This window comes from Ailuropoda melanoleuca, chromosome 7, assembly GCF_002007445.2.
Source record: "Ailuropoda melanoleuca isolate Jingjing chromosome 7, ASM200744v2, whole genome shotgun sequence".
In the NCBI taxonomy this organism is placed as follows: Eukaryota; Metazoa; Chordata; class Mammalia; order Carnivora; family Ursidae; genus Ailuropoda; species Ailuropoda melanoleuca.
Genome location: NC_048224.1, coordinates 65,000,727 through 65,019,397, shown reverse-complemented (window position 1 = coordinate 65,019,397; position 18,671 = coordinate 65,000,727). Strand labels below are relative to the sequence as shown.

Here is an 18,671-nt window from a genome sequence, read left to right as displayed (position 1 = left end):
ATTAGTGTGAAAAATGGATGGCAAAGAGAGGGAGGCAGCATAAGCAATCAGTATCAGGTCACTGACGATGTGATGACCATGCAGGCCAGGCTTGGGCAAAGGCAGGGATGGAGCCCACGGGGCTGCCGGCCTGCTCCTGGGCCACAAGCACTGGTCTCTGTAAAGGAAGGCAGAAGACAAATGGCACAGAATGGGAGAATATATTTGCAAATGATGCTACAGATAAAAGACTGGTATCCAAGATCTACAAAGAACTTCTCAAAGCCAGTTAGAATGGCAAAAATTGACAAGGCAAGAAACAACAATTGCTGGAGAGGATGTGGAGAAAGGAGATCCCTCCTACATTATTGGTGGGAATGCAAGTTGGTACACTCTGGAAAACAGTGTGGAGGTCCCTTAAAAAGTTAAAAATTGAGCTACCCTATGACCCATTAGAATGGCAAAAATTGACAAGGCAAGAAACAACAATTGCTGGAGAGGATGTGGAGAAAGGAGATCCCTCCTACATTATTGGTGGGAATGCAAGTTGGTACACTCTGGAAAACAGTGTGGAGGTCCCTTAAAAAGTTAAAAATTGAGCTACCCTATGACCCAGTCATTGCACTACTGAATATTTACCCCAAAGATACAGACGTAGTGAAGAGAAGGGCCATATGCACCCCAATGTTCATAGCAGCATTGTCCACAATAGCCAAATCGTGGAAGGAACTGAGATGCCCTTCAACAGATGACTGGATTAGGTCCATATATACAATGGAATATTACTCAGCTATCAGAAAGAACGAGTTCTCAACATTTGCTGCAACATGGACGGCACTGGAGGAGATAATGCTAAGTGAAATAAGTCAAGCAGAGAAAGACAATTATCATATGATTTCTCTCATCTATGGAACATAAGAACTAGGAAGATCGGTAGGGGAAGAAAGGAATAAAGAAAGGGGGGGGTAATCAGAAGGGGGAGTGAAGCATGAGAGACTATGATTCTGAGAAATAAATTGAGGGCTTCAGAGGGGAAGAGGGTGGGGGAATGGGATAGACTGGTGATGGGTAGTAAGGAGGGCACGTAATTCATGGTGCACTGGGTGTTATACGCAACTAATGAATCATCAAACTTTACCTCAGTAACCAGGGATGTACTGTATGGTGACTAACATAATATAATAATAATTAAAAAAAGACGACAAATGGCAAAACATCACTAAGAGGTGTCAAGCATGGTAGGTAGACAGGTACAGCGAAAAAGTGAACGTCTCTTCTGCAATCTGTGAGTCAGATAAAATTTCATTGCCTTCACTCTTATGTGCTGTTCTCCTGTGGGCAGAAACTGCGTTCCTTTGGCTCAGGACCAATTTTGTTAGAGGTCCCTGCAGTTGACAACACCCTGCCTTGTCTGAGGAAGCAGCCAGAAGGAGCCCAGAGGGAGCCGAGCAAACAAAAGGCGAGTCTGAGACCAGGATCCTCCACAGACTTTGGCCCTTGGGGGCACCTGCCTAGCCTGCCTCTCAGCGATTCTGAGAGGCAAAGTCTGTTGCTGAACATACTTTGATCTAAGAACAGAGTCATCTTAAAATATACCATTCTAATGGTTGCTAAACACATGCTGGAAATTCTTTTTTCATTTTCTACTGCAGTAAGGTATTTTTAAGTAAAACCCCTGCTCACATCTGTCGAATATTGAAACATTCTAGCAGAAAGTATTATAGCACAAGTGATTCGTTTTGGCTAAATTTGATCTCTTCAATAAATGAGCAGGGATTGAGGCAAACAGAAATGATTTCAATTTCAGTAGTTTACATGTCATCTTTTCTTTTTGAATTAATTTCATTTTAGAAATGTAATGCTATTCAACATACTTGCTAGTAAGACCAGCAATGAGATATGGGTAATGAGGTTAACTTCTCTTTAGGCAATGTTTCAACATCTTGTTCTGTATCAGCTCTTTCAGACACATTGTTCCTTCTATTTTCATTTCATCAGTTAAGGAGCAGAATGTCTCTACATTACAACGCATCTCAGTATCTCAGCATAAACCATTAGGTTTATGTAATATAGGAAACAATGTGAAATCTGGATAAATGACCATATGTAAGTAATACTGTATTCCCTGAAAGTGATTTATACTCTGGATGACCCTAAAACAATGCATTCCTGAACCTGGTCTGTAGCCCAGACTCAGGTCTCTGGAAGACCCCTGAGCCCCACTCCAGACCCCATTAACCAGCATCTTTTGTGAAGGAGCTTCCCAATATCTAGTTCTAATAACCTTCCCAGATCACTGTCATACGCACGAGAGCATGAAAGGCACTCTTCTTACTCCCATGTTGTACTTCCCCTCTACTAGCTTCTGCTCTAATCTGTGCTTTAGGGACTGGATTAATCTGCTCTTCCTTAATCATCTGCTTTTTCTGGGTTGCCTTGACTCCTTCTCTATTCACTTGCTAAGAACATATAACAACAATTTAATTAAAGGGGATAGGGGAAATGCTCTCATTCAGTCATTCAATCAATAATTTATTCAAGAAACATTTACAGAGGGGACCCTGGGTGGTTCAGTTGTTAAGCATCTGCCTTCGGCTCCGGGCGTGATCCCAAGGTCCTGGGATCAAGCCCCACATCAGGATCCCTGCCCCGCTGGGAGCCTGCTTCTTCCTCTCCCAGTCCCCCTGCTTGTGTTCCCTCTCTCGCTGGCTGTCTCTCTCTCTCTGTCAAATAAATAAATAAAATCTTTTAAAAAAAAAGAAACATTTACAGAGGGTTGATTTTATGCTAGATGTTGGGTATACTGAGCTCAGCTGACATGATCCTAATGGGTGAGCAGACGTTAAACCATCACAAAAAGGTATATATATCCAAATTTTGATATGTGCTATGATGGGGAAAATAAACCAGAGTCCTAGAAAAGGGAATAATAGAAGGAGTTGGCCTTGGCCTGTGGATAGGAGTAGTTGAGGAACACCCCTGCAGGAAAGCGTCAGTCTGAGCGGAGACTCTACTGATACTTGTGTGCAACTATTCTAGACAGAGGGAAGAGCATATGCAAAAACACTGAGTCAAAAGAGAACTATTTACAGAATTTTAAGAGTTAATGTAGGTTTCACTGCTATAGGAAGGGAATGCACTTACTGACTTTTCCATAATAAGAGTGGATGAATACATTGGAGGCATCTCCTCAGATCGCTACAGAGCTTTTAAAGCAGCTGGAAGAGGCATGCTGGTATAACCAGGATCAGGGATCACCGGTCCCCACGGTGGCTGGACGGGCTACCTTCTCCTCCACATTTCTGGTTCCCCAACTTCTAACTGACATCCTGACTGATTTCCCCTCTCTGGCGGTCTGAAAAATCAACATTAGATCACTTAGGCAGGGTATGCAGGAGCAACCTTCCAACAGAAGCACTTTGGCCCTTCTCGGCACCCCAGAGCAGGAGTGCCCGGCATGGCTGGTGAGTTTGAAAATGCAGCAGACCACTGGCTTAGAGCCTCCTTCCCTGGGGATGTACCACTTTTAGCACCTAGTGTCTGCCTTCAGTTCCTTGCCACATGGCCCCTCACAGACTCTCTCAACATGGCACCTCATGCCTTCAAGGCCAGCAGGAGAATCTCCCCCTTATAAAAGGGCTTGGTCTCTCTTTTAAGGTCATTCATCTGAGTAAGGCAGGCCTACGCAGGATAATCTCTCTCTTCATTACCTCAAAATCACTGATTTGGAACATTAATTACATATGCAAAGTCCCTTTACCTTTGCTACATAATGTAACTTAATCCCACCACTTTTGCCATATTCTATCCAAATCACAGATCTTAGAAGCAGCTCACAGGTCCTGCCCACACTAAAGGGGAGGGGATTACACAGAACATAACACTGCGGCTGGAGGTCATGGGAGCCTTCTTAGAATTCTGCCTACCACAAACATAAACGAGGTAGTTAAAAAAAAAATAAAGATACTGAATCATATAAAGGCATTATAATGATTGTCTTCATTAAGTTTTCATAATGTGGTCTAGAGGACCATGCAGCTAGTATGCCATATATTACATTCACTACATATCCAAAGCAAGGAAAGCAAGATCATGAGTATTGATCTTCCAAAATAAGACAATAGTATTTATTGAAAATCCATGAGTAAAACATATTGGCATCAAATTTTACATCAGGAAGGATGAGGGTATCATCAGATATAAATCAAGTATTTTAGAGATGAAGAAAATAAAGGTCATTGAGATAACAGTATGTTCAAGTTTTCATATATAGTGAGTACCCATAAATTTTCTTCAGATTTTGAGTTTATAAAATGTAATAGTCAACTAATGGAGGTGTTAGAAAAAATCACCAAAAAGGTTATATTTTAATGCCCTTAAATGACCAGTGTGCATTCAAAGACAGCCTATAGTCATTTGCAAATCAGCACTCTTTCCTGAGTTTTTAAAATCCTCTTCAAATGATTATACAATCCCAGGGCTGAGATAAATGTCAGTGAGATGCCATCTAATACTGTTTTCCTACCTTTCTATGAATGGTCCCTGACTCCTCAATGGGGAAACATTGATCTAAGGAAAGATGAACAGAGGCAGTCTTCTAGGGCTTTATTTTTTCACTAAATGAAAATTTCTTAATGGGGAAGTCCTTGATGGAAGATTTCTAATGGCTGGTTTCCAAAATGAATTCATTTTAAATCCTTGTTAAGGATAAATGTGCTCAGGGTTTTTGACCCCTTAAAAGGAGCAATGTTGTCTGTTATCAAATTAAAGGAAAACAAACAAAATTTATCTACAAAGCACTTTATAGGATGTTGGAGAAGGTCTTTGAAAAGACGTGACCACTGATTGACCCATGAGCTGGATTCAAGCACTTGAAGGCTCCCCAACTCCTCCCCTGTCCTTGGAATGTGGGTTCTACTTCCCTTTTCCACTGCCAGATGCTGCTCCAATGACCTAGCCTTGAGATGGTGACATGGAGAACAGCTGCTATATATGTATATATATATATATATATAGCCAAACACACACATACATACACAGATACACACACACACACACACACACATATGATAGAACCTAGTTAAGTCCCCTGTGTAAACTTGTATGATTTGGTGGGCAGATGTGGGGATCCATTCATCTTGCTGCCGCCCAAGATGAGTTTTATATATAAGTTCCCTTTGCTTATTAAAACTGCCACCTAACTGAGTAATCTCTTTGACATCAGCCATAGAACCATTTTTTTCTAGATATGTCTCCTGAGGCAAGGTAAACAAAAGCAAAAATAAACTATTGGGACCACATCAAAATAAAAAGTTTTTGCTCAGCAAAGGAAATCATCAACAAAATAAAAAAACCAACCTACCAAATGGAAGAAGATATCTGCAAATGACCTATCCAATAAGGAGTTAATAACCAAGATATATAAAAAACTTATGCAACTCAACACTGAAAAACAAATAATCCAATTATAAAACGGTCAGTAGACATGAACAGACATTTTTCTAAAGAAGACATATAGTTGGCCGATAGGTACATGAAAAGATTCTCAACACCACTCATTATCAGGGAAATACAAATCAAAACCACATGTGATGTCACCTCATACCTGTCAAGATGGCTCAAATCAACAACACAAGAAACAACAGGGGTTGGTGAGGATGTAGAGAAAAAGAAACACCCTATATACAATGGAATATTATTCAGCCATAAAAAATGAAATCTTGCCATTTGCAACAACATGATGGATCTAGAGGATATAATGCTAAGTGAAATAAGTTAGAGAATGACAAATACCATATGATATCACTCATATGTGCAATTTAAGAAACAAATGAGGAGACTAACCAAAAAACAGACTCTTAACTATAGAGAATAAACAGATGGTTGCCAAAAGGGAGGGAGATGGGAGGGTAGGTGAAATAGGTGAAGGGGGTTAAAAGTACACTTGTGATGGGCACTGAAAAATGTATAGAATTGTTGAATCACTATATAGCATACCTGAAACTAATATAACACTGTATGTTAATTATACCAGAATTTTAAAAATTTTTAAATTAAATTAAAAAACAAGCATGAGAGGCTATGGACTCTGAGAAACAAACTGAGGGCTTCAGAGGGGAGGGGGGTGGGGGAATGGGAGAGGCTGGTGATGGGTGGTGGAGAGGGCACGTATTGCGTGGTGCACTGTGTGTTATACGTAGCTAATGAATCATCGAACTTTACATCAAAAACCAGGGATGTACTGTATGGTGACTAACATAATATAATAAAAAATATTACTATAAAAAAACCCAAAAAAACCAAAACAAAAAACAAAAAACAAAAAACAAAAGCCTGCCACCTACCAACCTGGGGTAGCCTGCCTCTTCTTTTGGTCTCTCCCTGCCTCTGTGTTTGGGGGCCAATTTCAGATTTCACCCAGGGAGTTCCCGAGAGGGTTGAGAACCATGACAGGAGAACTACAAGCTTAATTCTAATATTCAATATTACAATTCTGCTTTGATTACTTATACCCTTCTCCCATCCCCCAAATAAAAGTACCTAAAGAAATTTAACTTTCAACATTAATGTGGTTCTTCAGCTTAGAATCATTAATCTTATCTTGTTAAGGTTACATTCATTAAATGCACTAAAATATTTTATACACAGGTAAATAAATAGCCATAAAGGTTTTTAAAAAATCTATCTGAGTCATTAAAAATTAAAGATGCCTTATTTTAACATACTTACTGATAAGACTCATGGATGCCATTTTATAACCGTGAACGCTATAACTAGAACTAATATTGTATATTAGTTTTATAGAAGGAAAGCATAAAAAGGAAAAAGGAAATTAGCCACTTTACTGCCCTGATTTCTTTTAATGTCCATTTTCCTGACTAATGGATTTAGCTATTATGATGACCAATACAGAATATTCTAGAACATTTATGTTTGACTAATGGATTTAGCTATTATGATGGCCAACACAGAATATTCTAGAACCTTTATGTTTGACCTTTATGTTATGTTTATGTAACAACTGGTATGGGCCAGTTGTTACAATTTCCTAAATATGACTTTATATTAAACAGATGTCATACATAGAAATTATCTAAAATTCTCTTACATGAAGTTGCAGTTCTAAGAGTAGAGGCACGCTGGTGAGCTACTCATGATCTGGCATCTCTGGAGCCCATGCCAGAACATCAAGGCTGCTTAAGGTTTGGTTTCATTGCATTCAGATTAGTTCTCTTGTCAACATTTAACCTCTGTTTGAAGTCTCCATCTTCTTTGGCGTCCTTGTGTTTTCCTTTTGTGATGTTTTACTTGTTTTCCCTTGTAATTCGATCTTGGCATTTTAAGATATGTTACTGGTGGTTGCCTAACTGTTTTCTATAGGAAAATATTAAAGTATGATGAGGGGACAAGTGGGCTGGAATGATAGCATGTGGAAGTTAATAAACCTGCCATTGCTCTACACTGGGGATCTAAGCAGAGAAAGTCTTCTAAACTTTGCCAATTTGGGAAGTTAGAGTTTTCAGTCTATCTTGACTAATGATTGTATAGTGATAGATAGGATTATACTGAATTTATGTAGAGAATTACATACTAGCTGTTACATGTTCAAAATTCTATATCTCTCTGCAAATATTGAGAGCTCTATCTGATTTTATCATCTCAGTGCCAAAGCTCCTGAAAGCTTCTTTTACAGTCATGTTGCTCCCTTAGCATGTATGTATTCAAGAAATGGTACTGGTTTATATATGAATAAAAACAAAACTGAATTCTTATATAGAGAGATCTTTCAAACTAAGAAAAATCAAAGCATAAATTAATTCACACCTTCCAGCCTCCTAATGTATGGAACATTCCCAAAGCAGGGGATCAAGCTCACACATATATGAGAATTACATCATTTATATCATCTCACTTTGAGAAGAATGACCCAAAGTCATTCTTTTGATCAAACCTTGGCACTTCTGGCAGAATAATCTTTTTGTGGATCTTCCCTTTTGATCCATGAATATAAGTGTGTATTCATCTTATTTTGTTGAAAGGCAGCACAAAAGCACCCCGAATTAGCAACAGGTTCCTAATGTGGAAGGTCACACCGTGAGTGCCGACCGTACCTCACTAGAAAGCACAGGCTCTGAACAGGGGCAGCAGTGGCAGGAAAACATTTGCTGGTCTCTTTGAGTAGCTATCCTAAGTCGATGTGGACTCAGCTGCTGGCACAATTTAGTTGATCAAAATTTATAATATCCAAAACTTATTTTCAGTGCTACACTATAAGACAGGAGCACAAAGTAAGTATATTATCACTTTATGTTCACATTCAGTTTATAAAATTAATTCATATACACTTCTAACATAATGCACATCTGCATTCATTTAAGATATACTTACTGAGTGCCAACCATATGCCAAGCTGTGACTGATAGAACTCAGGGTCCGTGGTGCCAAGGGACTATTAAAATCTGGCCATCCTCCACACCTGTAGGGCCGTGGGATGGCTTCTTTCTCACAGGCCTTTCTTAGGGTCTTTTTCCTAGTCAATTTTCTCTCCACATTCTGAATAACTGAGGGGCACACTGCGGGTGGGTGCAGGGCCCTTTAGTCAGGAGGCATCCCTGAGAGATTCCATAGTTTATAACTCGACGACTTCAATCTCAGTTCATCCACCAAAAAATATTAAAATATTTTAAATTTAGAGATAAAATGAAGATGAAGTACAACACATGCATACTATATGCTGTGCTAGTTAAGTAAAGGTGTCCAGTGGATCTAAATACTATGGTGATACTGTAAAAATATGGTTTTTGTAAATTTTAAAGAAGAAATCACAACTTATATTTGGCTAATTTATATTTATGTATTTAAAATATTTAAATATAATTTATAATAACAATTTACAATATGTGTTTATATTAAATATATATATTTAAATATATTAAGTACCACATTTTAATCTATATTTTGATTGGATTAGTATTTTACCTCTTTGAATATGGGAAAATGTAAACACTTATTTGTGTCAACAAAATAAATAATGTGCCTACTGGCTATAGAACAATGGTAGGAAAGATACTTGCATAGAAAGTGAAGGAGACTCATCAAAGGAAGCCATTTCAGATTGATTGCTACAACTATTGTTCTTGGAAAGAGCCCATGTCTATATCACATTTTCAAGATGCATGTAAGGAACAAATTGACCTACCTGTGATGTTCACTCCAGTATTTTTTCTCACTTTGACTATCTAGCAAGATTAAGACATTTTTATATTAAATGAATATATTTTTTCAAAAAGTATAGAAAATATTGGGGTGCCTGGGTGGCTCAGTCATTAAGCGTCTGCCTTTGGCTCAGGGCGTGATCCCAGGGTCCTGGGATCGAGCCCCTCATCAGGCTCCTCTGCTGGGAGGCTGCTTCTTCCTCTCCACTCCCCCTGCTTGTATTCCCTCTCTCACTGGCTGTCTCTCTCTCTGTCAAATAAATAAATAAAATCTTAAAAAAACAAAACAGAAGTATAGAAAATATTATCAAAGCATATAAAATTACTCAGTTATCTTGAAAACATGAGGATGTTTAAAATAGACTATGAATTCCTTAAAACTATTAGTATTTTATCTACTCAAATCTTATGTTAAATATTGAGTGTGGACATGAATTTACTGTATATTAAAATGAAATTTTAAAAAAATGAGAAAGAAGCATCTGGATGGTTACTATTTGTGGATTAATGAGATTAGGAAAACATGATATGTACAGTTTTACAAATTAATGTATTTAATAATCATTACACAATTTTGACTCAGTCAGCCACAAACCCAAATTGTTAGAATTTCCCCACATATAGAGGTAATGACTAACATAAAAAATCTCAATAGAAAATCAAAAAACTCTACACCGGGGTGCCTGGGTAGCGCAGTTGTTAAGCGTCTGCCTTCGGCTCAGGGCGTGATCCCGGCGTTGTGAGATCGAGCCCCACATCAGGCTCCTCCGCTGGGAGCCTGCTTCTTCCTCTCCCACTCCCCCTGCTTGTGTTCCCCCTCTCGCTGGCTGTCTCTGTCACATAAATGAATAAAATCTTAAAAAAAAAAACAACTCTACACCCTATAGTTCATAGTGAAATTAAGAAAGAGTAAATGTATGAATATTTTGCTACTGAGAATTCTGATCCAGACAGAAAACAAACATTAATTCCATCAAGGAGGCTTCTACCAATACAACATGGATGAAGTGATACAGAACAAGAACATGCTTACCAGGAAAGGAAGCTACTTACTGGGGAAAACCACATCACTTTAAGAATCCAAATTGTAAGAGCAAAATTCACAAGGAGGATGATGAGTAAAAGAAGAACAAATAAGTAGAGGCAACGCTTCCTCCAGCCATAAATGCCAATTTTGTAGACACACTGGTTCTCTGGCCTCTGTATGTGGGTCCCGTCTGTGGTTGTAGTGTACTGTTCACGGACCATCTGCCACGGGGTGGGGGGAGGGTGGGAGAAGGGACAGGGTGAGGGAGTGAGGGAGGGTCCAAGAGACACAGAGACAGAGAAGGAGAGAGAGAAAGGGAGAGAAGGAACATGGAGAGATAGAGAGGGAAGAGAGGAAGGAGGGGGAGAGAGGGAGGAACACAGAGACAGAAACAGAGAACTTGTCAATACTGAATTACTGAAAGTCCAAGAAGATAATACTTTTTACCCCAATAATAAATTTCCAAAATTAAGATGAGTTTTAAAAAGAATTGAATATTACTTTGAAACATGTCACTATTGCAAGCACAGAATAATATTTAATCTATCACTCAAAACAGTTTAGATACAGCCAATTCATCTGAAATCCAGTGGCCATATTTTCAGATTTTAATCAATACATTTAATATATGCAGACAACTTTCAAAATTCTGCAGGGTTAAACTTGGAATTGAAGCATCAACCCAAAATAATCGACTTACCGTTTTTAAAAGATTCAGTGAGAGGAAAAATCAAGCTGATACCTATATACCTTTCTAAAAATGGAATCTAATTATTTAGTTTTTATGTCAAATATTTAAATTGCATCTTTTTTCAGTTGCTAACTTACCTAATTTTGGCCTATAATAAAGTTCCCCAGTATAACCTACTTCCAAGAACAATCAGAATGCGCATGCATGTACAAATGTTTACAAGTATTCATTGTTTTATGTAAATTAGACTGAGTTTTCGTAACAATTTCAACTCTATGAGGATATTTTGAAGAATTATTCAGTATTTCTCTTTACACAGAAGAAAGAAGAAAGTGGTTTTAATTTTTAAAGTGAAGATTAGAGATTACAAAGTCTTTCCTGATTGTAAATGCAGTAAAATGATGACTCAGAACATAAAATATTCTCCTCTGAGATTTTTTTTTTTTTTTTACGCAAAGGTCTTATGTCTATTTTTAGGAGTGGTTTGCAGGTGTCCTTATTAAAATAAGTAATAGTCTGATATAATTCTTTAAATCTCTTTCCAACTCAACAACTAGAATTTCCTATGTTCTAATTTGATCTTATAAAACTGTGCTATTCATCACATAGGATTTTCAAACACTCAGGACAATCTACATTATTCAAAACCTAAACTCCTGCGTCTTCCTAACATTAGAGTCCACCTCAAGCACACAGTTGCTCCAAAGCCCTAGGAGTCATCCTTGCTTCTTTTCTTTTCCCTTCAAACCTCCCACATCTTATTGGCTCTGCCTCAACATGTACCTGAATGTGTCCATTCCTCTTGCCCCCACATTAGTTCAAGTCACCACGAACTCTCTTACCTGCACTACTGTGAAACCGGTTTCCCTTCTCTCCTGGTGGAAACCATTCTCTACCCAGCTGCCAAATGTGCAAAATGTAAGCAAGGTCTTATCATTCTGTTCTTTCAAACCTTCTAGTGGCTCTTCCCCACACTGAGAGTATCTGAACTCCTTTATCACCTGCCAGACCCTCAATGAAGGGCTTTTGCTTATTTCTTTAACATCATCTACCACCATTTTGTCTTTTGCTTGCAATGCTCCATGTACTCTTTAATCGACCAGGTTAACTCACCTCAGGACCTCGGTCCTGGGCATTATCTTCACCTGAAACACTCTGCTGTCTCCTTCTTAGCTTTCAGTGGCAGCTCACATGTCATTTCCTCAAAGAAGTCTTCTCTGGCCACTCGGGTCACTTGCCATTGCCTGACACTATTACATTTATTTCACAGTGTTTATCATTATCTGTAATGATGGTGGCAACTCCAGAATTTCTGTGAGGCACAGGCTTAGAGACTGCAATTGGATTGGGAAGGGTGACGGGGAGTCTGAATTTATAGCAAGTGCACTATTTTATACTATCGCTACAGATTGGTAAAAACAGCAGCTTTCCAAGAATGTGTGTATATACGGTTTCCAACTGCTATATACAGTTATTCCTATATACAGTTTCCTATAGCTGGTGTAACCTATTATCATAAATCTCATGGCTTAAGCCAGCACTATTTTATTATCTTACAGTTTTGGAGGCCAGAAGTCTAAAAAAGGGTCTTTGGGGGCTAAAAATCAAAGTGTGGGCAGGTTTGTATTCCTTCTGGAGGGCCTAGGAAAATTCTTTTCCTTCTTTTTTCCAGCTTTCAGAGGCTGCCCACACTCCTTGGCTACAACCTTTATTTATGTTGCCTCAGCTCCTTCTCTGACTCTGACCCTGCTGCTTTCCCTCCATAAGGGCCTTTTGATTACACTGGGCCCACCTGGGGAATCCAGGACAATCTCTCCATCTCAAAGGTCTTAACATAATCACAACTACAAAATCCCTTTTACCATGTAAGGTTCCAGGGATTGGGACAGGAACATATTTGGGGGTTATGATTCTACCTTTCATAGAAAGCTTTAGTTCATACCTACATAAAATGGGAAAAACCTTAATATTGATTTAAGACAATTTTGTTGTGTCTTACAGGAGAGCTGGTAGCAATTCCGTTATGAGGGTAGCCCTTAAATCACTCTAATTCAGTCCTGGGAATCTGTTTTAATTATTCACCTGTTTATTGCCCACCCCCCCCCTTTAGAATTAAACTCTACATGAGCCTTGTTCATTGCTACTTCCCTAAAATAGTGTAGCTGACAAATAATAGGCATATGATAGAAGCCTTAAGTGAAGGAGCAAATGGAAAAATAGAAAGAACTACTGAATTTGACAAACATTAATTGAGCTATCTACCAGTCAGGGACAACGTTAGCAAATGGGACTAGATAGATGGAGTAAGTCCCCCGAGTTACAGATTAAATAAAACATTCTATGACTTATGCACATACTGAATGCATTAAGAAAAGATTTAGTAATTGTGCTCTAACACTCTTCTTAAACAATGATTATGGATGAGGAGCTAATTCCAAAGGGGATCCAGGCTAAGCAGATAAAAATAAAACATGCTGTCTCTGTTAAAGCATTTTCAGAAAAGACCTATTGGAAAGAAGACTAGTAGTGTATAAATATGAGGTCTCTAGGATTTTATTACCGAAAGAATACTAACAAGAACAAACTATATAAGACTAGAAAAACAGTCTGTGGCTCCTGAGGAGAGCGATTATGTTTTTACCACCATATGCCCTGGCAGACAGCAGAAACTTCACAAATATCTACAGCCCAGGCTCCACTCTTCCTTCCAGCAAAACTCCTTGTGTGGGTTGATTCTACCCACTGTCTCTCTATGTGTCTTTCTTCTCTCTAGAACTCAATTACAGACAAGCTTTCACACCTACCACCCACTGAACTTGTTTTTGTAAGCTCCCCAATGAACTCCATGTTGCTAAGCAAAGTGTGTTCACATGACCTAGAGTCAGAACATGCCAAATAGTCATTGCCTGCACTTCCATTAGGTTTCCAGAAACCCTACTTGCAATGGCTATTGCTTCTCATTCTCATTTGCTGCTTCCTCCTCATCTCCCAGCCTCAGACTCGGTCCTTAGAGTACTTCTTCTCTTTATTTGCATTTACCCACTGTTGTGGATGCATCTTTTTCTTTTTTTTTAAGATTTATTTATTTACTTTAGGGAGAGAGATGGAGGGAGGAATAGAGAGAGAGGGAGAAAACACGAGTGGGGGGAGAGGTGGAGGGAGAGACGCTCTGTGGGGAGCCTGACGCAGGGCTCAGTCTCACCAGCCATGAGATCATGACCTGAACTGAAACCAACAGTTTGACACTTAACCGACTGAGCCCTCAGGTGCCCCATGGATGCATCTTTAAGCTGAGGACTCCCCAGGTCTTAGCACAGACTCACCTTGAACTCCCCAGGTCTTAGCACAGACTCACCTTGAACTCAAGATTCTTATATGCAGCTAGAAATCTCGACCTTCACTTGTCCCAACCAAAACGGACCTTTTCCCAACCTGCTCTTGTAAAATTTTCCCCATTTCACTAACTGGCAACTTCATCCTTCAAGATACTCAAGTCAAAAATCTTCAAGTCTTTCTCTATACCACATCCGATCCATCAACAAATCATCAAATTAAAGTAGTACCAATAATGCAAAATCTGATTGAGTCTCACCATTGTTACTCATCTGACTGCAACAGCCACCTAACTGTTCTCTGCTTCCATCCCAAATCTCCCACAGTCAATGTCCAACATGGGGGCTAGAGAGGTTCTTTTAAATTGTCAATCAGATCACCAATCACCTCTCCATAAAACCCTCCTATGGCTTTTTATTCCACTCAGAGTAAAACTCACAATCCTTAGCCTGACTGGCATGGCCTATCCTGACTTCATCCCCTGCCATTCTCCTCCTTATTCCTTGCTCAGTCACACTGGTCTTACTCAACCAACCATTTTTTTTCCCCAAAAGTTTATTTATTTGAGAGTGAGTGAGTGAGCATGCAAGTGACAGAGGGGGAGAATCTTCAAGCAGACTCCCCGCCTCAATCTCACAACCTGTAAGAACATGACCTGAGCTGAAACCAAGAGTTGGACACTTAACCTACTGAGCCACCCAGGCACCCCTTACTCATCCATGTATATTCCAAGCATTAACTTGGAATTTCCTCTACCTGGAAGCCTGGACAGTCTTCTACCAGATAATGCATGGCTTCTCCTTTACATCACTCAACTATCTGCTCAAATATCATTTATCAAGAAGCCCCCCTTGAGCATCTTATTTAAATAACAACCTTCCACTAAGGCTGCTGCATATTTCTCTATGCTCCTTTCTGCTTTATTTTTCACTATAGCGCTTAACTCTATGTGACATATGATGTATCTTACTGACTTATTTTACTCTAAGGGCTCACCTTCGCACATAGAAGCCCCAAGAGGGTAGGGTTTTTGATTGTTTTGTTATTTTGTATCATCCTGGCACCTAGAGCAGTACTTGGCACTTAGTATGTGTTCAATAAATATTTGCTGATTAATTATAAACATTGAACATACATATACCCAGATAATATCATTTAAATTTAAATAACAAAAAAATAAAATAAGTTGGGAACTCGTTCAGAGTTTCCTCAACAATTTATAATGAGTGAGTTGAAACCCACTCACAATGGATGAGGTTAGTGTGATCAGTTGTTTGCTGTGAGAGAGGCAGCAGGCTCCACTGCAGCCTGCGGAGGGTCTCCCAGGGAAGAGAACTGGGGAAAATACTCTGTCTGGTTTTTGAGGTACCCCACTTTTTTAAGATTTTAGTTATTTATTTGAGAGACAGAAAGAGAGTGCTTGGTGGGGATAGGCAGAGAGAGGGGGAGAGAGAAGCTCAAGCAGACTCCACTGTTGAGTGCAGAGCCCCATGCAGGGCTAGATCCCAAGACCCTGAGATCATGACCTGAGCCAAAACCAAGAGTTAGATGCTTGGGGCGCCTGGGTGGCACAGCGGTTAAGCGTCTGCCTTCAGCTCAGGGCGTGGTCCCGGCGTTATGGGATCGAGCCCCACGTCAGGCTCTTCTGCTATGAGCCTGCTTCTTCCTCTCCCACTCCCCCCGCTTGTGTTCCCTCTCTCGCTGGCTGTCTCTATCTCTATCGAATAAATAAATAAAATCTTTAAAAAAAAAAAAAAAGAGTTAGATGCTTAACCGACTGAGCCACCCAGGTGCCCCATGAGTTACCCCACTTTTGTGCACCTACTTTGCTGACTGCCTAAGTAAGAGCCTAGGTCCCGTTTCCTCATCTGAACATACTAACTCCAGACTCACCTTCAGAAGCTAATGACTTGCTTTCTTGTCCTTCCAGATTTGAGCTCTAGTCACCATTACTTCTGCTCCCACATCTGTTTTTTTTCCCCAGTTGTATTTCTTACTCTATCATGTTTTATGACTGCCCACTTTACATATTTTGGTTAACCTGCTATAACTATTTCTCAATGTTGATTATGTTGCATAAAACAAAGATTTTACTCTGGATGGGCATGATTTAAATCAGTAGGTGGAACACTCAATTTAAATTCTTTTCTAAAAAATCAATTTTGTTATTTAATGAATTATTAGCTTATAGTCCTCCTAGTTCATGCTGGCTTTTATTTTTATTTGATACTGTGTATTATGTTTTTGCTAGAAGATGCTTTCAGAATCTATCTGGTTCAGCCAGCTTCCTTCAGATATTTATTATCATCAGCATTGGGAAAGATACCAATTCTTCAGCACTTTGAAGTCAGACAACAGCAAAGTAGCGTTCATGCTGGCAAGAAATTGCACTGGAAAAATGCAGAGTACTTTGTGATCTATTTATAAGCCCTTTACCAAAAAATTAACAAAAATAATGCTTTATCTTTGAACTTAAAATCTGTATTCCAAGATAAAGAATTTTGAGTCTTACTATATGTTGAATAAAAATTACCTTTAGAGACCCCTTTATTTTTAAAAATAATTTATGTTATTAGGGTGCCTCTGTGGCTCGGTCAGTTAAGCATTTGCCTTTTCCTTCTCCCTCTGCCTGCCGCTCCTCCTGCTTGTGGTCTCTCTTTGTCAAATAAATAAATATACAAACAAATAAAAGAAAGTAACTTTCTTTAAAAAAATAAGATAAAATAATTTATGTTATCATTAAAACCTTTTCCTCTTTTCCTGTTAAACATCTCTCAAAGTTGTTGATGGTGATATACTTAATTTTGATGGGTTTTAAATGCTCAAACATAGTTATCCACATTTTAATAGACAGGGATTTAGACATGAAGCATAATACATTTTTGTATGAATATCAATGTTTATATGTTTTGAATTCATGGTTCCCTATTTATTATTTAAACTAAAAATGCCTTATGGATAGGAATTCTGTCTTCTATATTCTTTGATTCTTGTCACGGGACATAATAAAGCTAATTGAGCAATGTGTCTACTAAACAGATGTTCTTAAATGATATTCTTGATTTCAAGGGTCATTTATTGACATGCCTAATTTGGATAGGCTACTGCCAGGAGTTTGAGGTACAGAAATCATAAACATATGGATGATGTTGAAAAGGAGCCAATTTGATTTTTTTAAGTAGGTTTGAAAAGGACTAATCAGACCCTTTATAAATGAGAAATTTGGTTCTATTTTAAAATTCAAAAATGAGTTATATAGCTTGAAGTTTTCAGACATATAAAATATATATCTTATATGTATCTAACAGAGATGTCAGAAGATAAATCTTAGAAAACATGATAGGGTGGTAAAGATATGGAAAATGTGAAGGGAAATCTGAAGGCTGAGAGGGTCCAAATATGTCCTACTGGAGCTCCAGGGGAGTAACTGGAGAAAATGTAGGAAAGACAATGATTAAAGGGTAATTGTGAAGAATTTTCTCTAATTGAAGATAAATTAGGCTGAAAACAGATACTGACTCCTGAGCTGGATAAATTAATTGAAATGTATGAATAATTCGGAATCTGGAGAACACCAAAGGCAAAGAAGCTTTCTGATAAGTATGGGTCCCAGAGCACAACCTTGTAAATGTAATCATGCTGCAAAATTAATGAACTCACCCCAGTGAGGGCCTATATATGGGAGGGTCTGGCAGAGAGTTCAAATCCATCCTTTTACCAGCTAGCACTTCTTGGTAGGGCACCTGCTGGGAATGATCCTGAGCCCTTGGGCCTGCACAGTGATTCCAAAAAGGAAGAGGGGAGGGAAGGAGCAGTGATTCCAAGAAACTCCCAGTAAACCTATTCTCAGAAGAGTAATCTAGATTATTGGTGATAGGGGCCCCATTTACTGGTCCTGCTTTTTTCCAGCCCAACACACATATCACCACCCATCCTTTTATCCCAAAGGAGATGAAAACTTGAAAAGGAAAAACAAAGCTGGGGGCATCACAATGCCGGATTTCAAGCTGTACTACAAAGCTGTGATCACAAAGACAACATAGGCAGCAACCTCTATGACACACATAGACCAATGGAACAGAATAGAGAACCCAGAAATGGACCCTCAGCTCTTTGGGCAACTAATCTTTGATAAAGCAGCAAAAAACATCCGGTGGAAAAAAGATGGTCTCTTCAATAAATGGTGCTGGGAAACTTGGACAGCTACATGCAAAGGAATGAAACTTGACCACTCTCTCACACCATACACAAAAATAAAGTCCAAATGGACGAAAGACCTCGATGTGAGACAGGAATCCTTCAAAATCCTAGAGGAGAACATAGGCAGCAACCTCTATGACATCAGCCAAAGCAACCTTTTTCATGACACATCTCCAAAGGCAAGAGAAATAAAAGATAAAATGAACTTATGGGACTTTATCAGGAT

General features: G+C 38.9%; 1 protein-coding gene across 4 annotated transcripts in view; it reads right to left on the bottom strand.

Moving 5' to 3' along the window:
• Positions 1 to 18,671, bottom strand: part of SGCG (sarcoglycan gamma) — a 133,004-nt gene that overhangs the window by 72,591 nt on the left and 41,742 nt on the right. For all 4 annotated transcript variants that reach the window (XM_019801195.2, XM_011226789.3, XM_011226784.3 and 1 more), the window contains one exon: positions 10,248 to 10,442. In XM_019801195.2, the coding sequence (XP_019656754.1) occupies positions 10,248 to 10,442 (195 nt within the window). The remainder of the gene's footprint in view (positions 1 to 10,247; positions 10,443 to 18,671) is intronic.